The 4983-nt window shown below is 34.8% G+C and overlaps 1 protein-coding gene across 3 annotated transcripts; it reads left to right on the top strand.

The window, feature by feature from the left end:
- The first annotated feature begins 927 nt into the window (after positions 1–927).
- On the top strand, positions 928–4316 carry LOC130936088 (uncharacterized). Of its 3 annotated transcripts, none has more exons than XR_009068052.1 (5): positions 928–1485; positions 1705–1780; positions 2540–2598; positions 3064–3142; positions 4082–4316. XR_009068052.1 is itself a non-coding variant. In XM_057866073.1 (5 exons), exons 1-5 carry the CDS (start codon positions 1337–1339, stop codon positions 4109–4111), a joined length of 384 nt encoding a protein of 127 aa, XP_057722056.1. In that variant the 5' UTR covers positions 928–1336; the 3' UTR covers positions 4112–4316. The 3 variants fall into 3 exon arrangements, 1 of the variants encoding a protein (XP_057722056.1); XM_057866073.1 differs by having other exon boundaries at positions 2540–2589; XR_009068051.1 differs by lacking the exon at positions 2540–2598.
- The last annotated feature ends 667 nt before the right edge of the window (positions 4317–4983 follow it).

Here is a 4983-nt window from a genome sequence, read left to right as displayed (position 1 = left end):
AGCTCCAGAAAATCCGCTTCGAGTGCAGGGAGGTCAGAATCCAACAGCATCTGCAGTCCTTTTGAGTCTCTGGATCAGATTTTTGCTCAGGTCCCTCAATTTCAGCCAGAAAATACCTGAAATCACAGAAAAACACACAAACTCATAGTAAAGTCCAGAAAAGTGAATTTTCACTAAAAACTAATAAAAATATACTAAAAACTAACTAGATCATACTAAAAACATACTAAAAACAATGCCAAAAAGTATACAAATTATCCGCTCATCACAACACCAAACTTAAATTGTTGCTTGTCCTCAAGCAACTGAAAATCAAATAAGATAAAAAGAAGAGAATATGCAATGAACTCCAAAAACATCCATGAAGATCAGTATTAATTAGATGAGCGGGGCTTTTACTTTTTGCCTCTGAATAGTTTTGGCATCTCACTCTATCCCTTGTAATTCAGAATGATTGGCTTCTTTAGGAGCTCAGAATCCAGATAGTGTTATTGATTCTCCTAGTTAAGTATGATGATTCTTGAATACAGCTACTTATTGAGTCTTGGCTGTGGCCCAAAGCACTCTGTCTTCCAGTATTACCACCGGATACATACATGCCACAGACACATACACTACAAGAAAAACACCCATTCAGCCACACTTTTTTTAAGCTACATTTGAAAAGCGTAGCCTATTCATAGAATGGGCTACGCTTTTCTCTGTGTTCCCTTTTTATAAGAGAATAGGAAACACAATTATAGCATCATTTAAAAAGTGTAGCATTAGATACAATAAAAATCACTTATAAAGCGTAGCCTTATGTTAATATCTATGGGTACACTTTTCATACCAAAGGAAGTGCTTTTAAAGAGTAACATATTTAATATATTTTGAGTGCACTTTAAAAACGTAGCCTAATGTATCTAGACCAAATGCACCCAAACACTTAGTAATTTTTCTTTTCCTTATCACCAAATCACACTCACATTTGAATACCCTCACTTTCGCCATCTGATCAGAAAAAAGTTTCACCCCTCACCTTCGCAAATCACCTTCGAATTAATTCTTCAAAACCCTAACCCTAACACACCCACACACTCACACTCATTCTCACCATCACTCACCACCCCCACCACGCACCCTTTCACACACACACACCCAGATCCGAGAGAAAGAGTGAACCAGAGGGAGGAGAGGAGGACACGGAGATGAGAGAGCGCGATCGAGAGAATGGAGAGTGAGAGGGGGTCACCGCCGCAACGTCGCTGCAGCCGCCGCCATTGCCGTCGCAGAGCAGGGAGCCCGGAGGGGAGAAAGAGACGATTTGCAGACAAGATGGAGAGAGAGGACGAAGATGCGATGCAAGAGAGGAGGCTGTTCCGCCGTGCACTCTCGTCGCTCCTGGGGTCGATTGAAGCCGCCGCCGCAACTAGGGCTTGCCGTGCTCCTGGGGTCGATCTCTGCGCTTCTCATCGTTGTCTCTGTGCTCACGTCGTCGATTAGGTATGTATTAATTTCTATTTGGTTCTGAAATTTCAGGGGTTCCGATTTTTGAAAGCGGTTTCCGGTCGGTAATCACAAACACAGCTACTATGCTCTTATTTATTTCTTGTATTTCAATTACAATGTTGAAATTTGAGAGTAAACCAAGTTGATGCATGAGCCAGATACGCCATTGTTGTGGTAATTTCAGAGATAATAGTATGTTGAGTTCTTTTTCAGAAAGGGAGCTCAAAGAGTTAGGTGTGACACTTCCAAAGGACGCATTCGAACTGATTTTTGTTTTCCTCCAAGAGTGGTAAGTGGTGTCTGCTCTCTGCTGCATCACTTTAGTTTTGTCTCCATATTGATTCTGTTCTTATTTTTTAAGTTGATATATAATTAATTAGTTAATTAGTCCTTTATGGAAGACATGCATAACTTCCACCAAAGCTTCCAGAAATTTGATTCCCTGCCCACTACTACTACCATAGTACTAACTGTCAAGCATTTTTTGTGTTTTTGTTAATTTCTTTTTCTCTAATCCGTAAGATTTGATCATTGAATAGTATACTAACTTCTACTGTATTTACAATTCGCTCGAATTATTCAATTGGGTTTCCTTGAATTTTTGGTTTCAATATTCAATAGAAACACCGCACAATTTGTCTATGTGCATAGCTATTATTGTTGAAATAATTTGCATATCCTGAATGTTCAATACATGTTTAATTAATGCTTTTCCTCTACCATGTTTCATATTGTAAGTTGTAATTTCTATCTCATTAGCATGTGAATCAAATTAAAAATTAATTTCATAGAAAAATTGGTTCACATGGCTGCAATTCCTGCATTGATGCAGTTTCAGTGGTTATAGTAACAACAATGTTTATGCTGCATTCATGACTGTGTCTACAAAATGTTGATTTTGGTACCATGTTACTAGTCGACGGAGTTCATTAGTTGAGTGAACTTATACAATTATGTTTATTAATTGGTGAAAGATACAAATTATTGTTGAAGAATTTGGAATTAAGTTCTGCATTTTGTCATTTCTTTTTATGCTTTGGCCTTTCAGGGACAAACTCCACTTTTGCCCAAAATTTCAGCCACGAGGCTGCTGGACATGTAATTTTGGTATTTCTTTTTCTGTGTGGTTAATTTAGAAGTATGTTGTATTTGCATTTGAATTACATATGATTGAAGAACAGGGATTTTATAAGGATGTTGAAACTTGAAACAAAGAAATGGACCACTGACTCATTAAAATTTTGAAAATGATCAGTTTGGATGCTTGGCTAAACGTATTAGTGGAGACATTCAATGATTGTCACATAGGAATTGAAACTTGATCTCTTATTTTCTGTAATTATGCTTGGCTAAGTGCTTCAATATAATTTTACTTTGGTGCATGCTCTGTGCAGTTAGTTAGGGATATTGGCTTAGCATTTTATTGAGAATTATTATATGCATTTTCTATAATTTGCACTTGAGTTCATTATGAATGCTGACCAATGAATTTTATTGACAATTATTATATGAAATTGCTTTACATTACACTTTTATGATTTTGACTGAAAATTCTTATTTGTTTTGTATTAGAATCTTGGCAAATAGACATTCTGCACATAGGAAGCTGCAATACATATCAAAGTTAGAGAGAAGTGTAACTTCATTTCAGGTTAGTTATTTATTGCGGCATATAATTTAGCAATAACTTGCACCAATTTGTAATTTAGATATTACTTGCCCTGTTTTTTTTTTCCACACCTTCCTCACACACGCCTTCCCCTAACTTGACTATTATACCCTAATCTCAATTCGTAATTTAGTAATACTATAATCATCATGACTTAATATCATAGGCCCAAATGGAATACCAAACTTCGATGCCTTCTTAATAATACTATTAATAGAAAACTTATTTTAAGAAGAGTAAGTAATTAATTGTAAATTAAAAAAATAATAATTATTTAAAAGTTTCAAAACATTAGCATCTGTGTGTTCTATTTCATTGAGTATAAAAATTAACTCTCCCTCTTGTTCATAATATGATATGTCCTCTCCATGCAAAACACGAGATCCTTTTCAACACTGACATCCATTTTTGCATTCAGTACCTTTCTTCCTCTCATAAAGTATTATATAATTATAAAATAAAAATAAAAATAAATAAAATATTGCAAAAAATGCCCCCTTTTGCTTAGTTAGAGTTCCCCCAAGCAATCCCCCAGAAGTGGTTAATGACTAATGAGTAATCACACTACCATTACCAATTACCAAATGTCACATTGGACAGCACCAACAGGCAAATCATTGTATATTACACAATTTAATCTCCTTAATAATTGATTGGATATAAACTGCAACTTGAATATTTCTTGTGAATCTGCTTGTTCCCCCAATCATTTATAGCATTTTATCTAGCTTATGCTTTTTTTTATCTTTGAATTCTAAATTTGGATTTGTGAAATACTACTATGCATTGGTGAAACTTGCACACAGTACAGAAAGAATTAATGATATCAGTCATTGATAGTTTTGAGTTTGATTTTTTATTTTTTATAATTGCGAATGTCATTATAAATATTTTTCTAATTTCTTTTATATAATTATGCAGGATAATATTGAGGATGATAATAAAGATTAAGCTGATTATTATTGTGGTTTATTGGCTAAGATAGAGTAGTGTTAGGAATGGATACATGTATGGTTGACTAATGCCTTTTATTAGAAGATACTTATGTAAGATATAATATTTTAGTTTTTCGTAGAGTATTAGTAGTAAATTCTAAATGTATCATGATTATTTTGGTATGACTATGCTTACTTTAGTATGAGATGTATGAATATTCAAAATTAACTTCATTCTAGTATTTTTGGATCATTATTATAAATATATTTTGGTTACGGATAATTTTTATTATTTAAAGAAATTATTTAGTATAATTATGTTGTATTAATAATTATTAGAATATTATATATATACAGAAAATTAAAAAAAAAACAATAAGGGACCTAAGGCTACACTTATATACAGTAGCCATGGTCTACAAAAAAAAAAGGAGGGACCTAAGGCTACGCTTATAAAAAGTAGCTATGGTATACAATGTGGCTACGCTTTACAAGTGATGCAGTAGCGTTGAAAAGCGTAGCCTATTCTGGAAAAATGAAAGCTGAAAAGCGTAGCCTTTGGTCCTGGACAGCATCACTTGAAAAGCGTAGCCTATTCCTAAACGCCAAAAGCGTAGCCCTTGGTGCAGAAAAGCGTAGCCTTTGAGAATAGGCAACGGCCGAATAGGAATCACCCCAAAAAGCGTAGCCGTAGCCCAAAAAGCGTAGCCGTAGCCTAAGGCATCATTTTTTTTACTTTTGGCTACACTTTTCAAGTGTACCTGAATGGGTATTTTTCTTGTAGTGATAATTGGGTGAACCCTTTTCAGATTGTGACTCAGCTTTGCTAAAGTCCCCAATTAGAGGTGTCCAGGGTTCTTAAGCACACTCTTATTTGCCTTGGATCAC

Source organism: Arachis stenosperma, chromosome 6 (assembly GCF_014773155.1).
Source record: "Arachis stenosperma cultivar V10309 chromosome 6, arast.V10309.gnm1.PFL2, whole genome shotgun sequence".
In the NCBI taxonomy this organism is placed as follows: domain Eukaryota; kingdom Viridiplantae; phylum Streptophyta; class Magnoliopsida; order Fabales; family Fabaceae; genus Arachis; species Arachis stenosperma.
This window is presented reverse-complemented; position numbering and strand designations above follow the sequence as displayed.

What these genes read in the sequence shown, in the direction of transcription:
- LOC130936088 (XM_057866073.1), top strand. Translation starts at nt 1,337, where the DNA reads ATGCGATGCAAGAGAGGAGGCTGTTCCGCCGTGCACTCTCGTCGCTCC. An exon ending in GTGCTCACGTCGTCGATTAG is followed by an intron (nt 1,486 to 1,704) that starts GTATGTATTAAT and finishes GTTCTTTTTCAG; the next exon opens with AAAGGGAGCTCAAAGAGTTA. An exon ending in GAAGTGTAACTTCATTTCAG is followed by an intron (nt 3,143 to 4,081) that starts GTTAGTTATTTA and finishes ATAATTATGCAG; the next exon opens with GATAATATTGAGGATGATAA.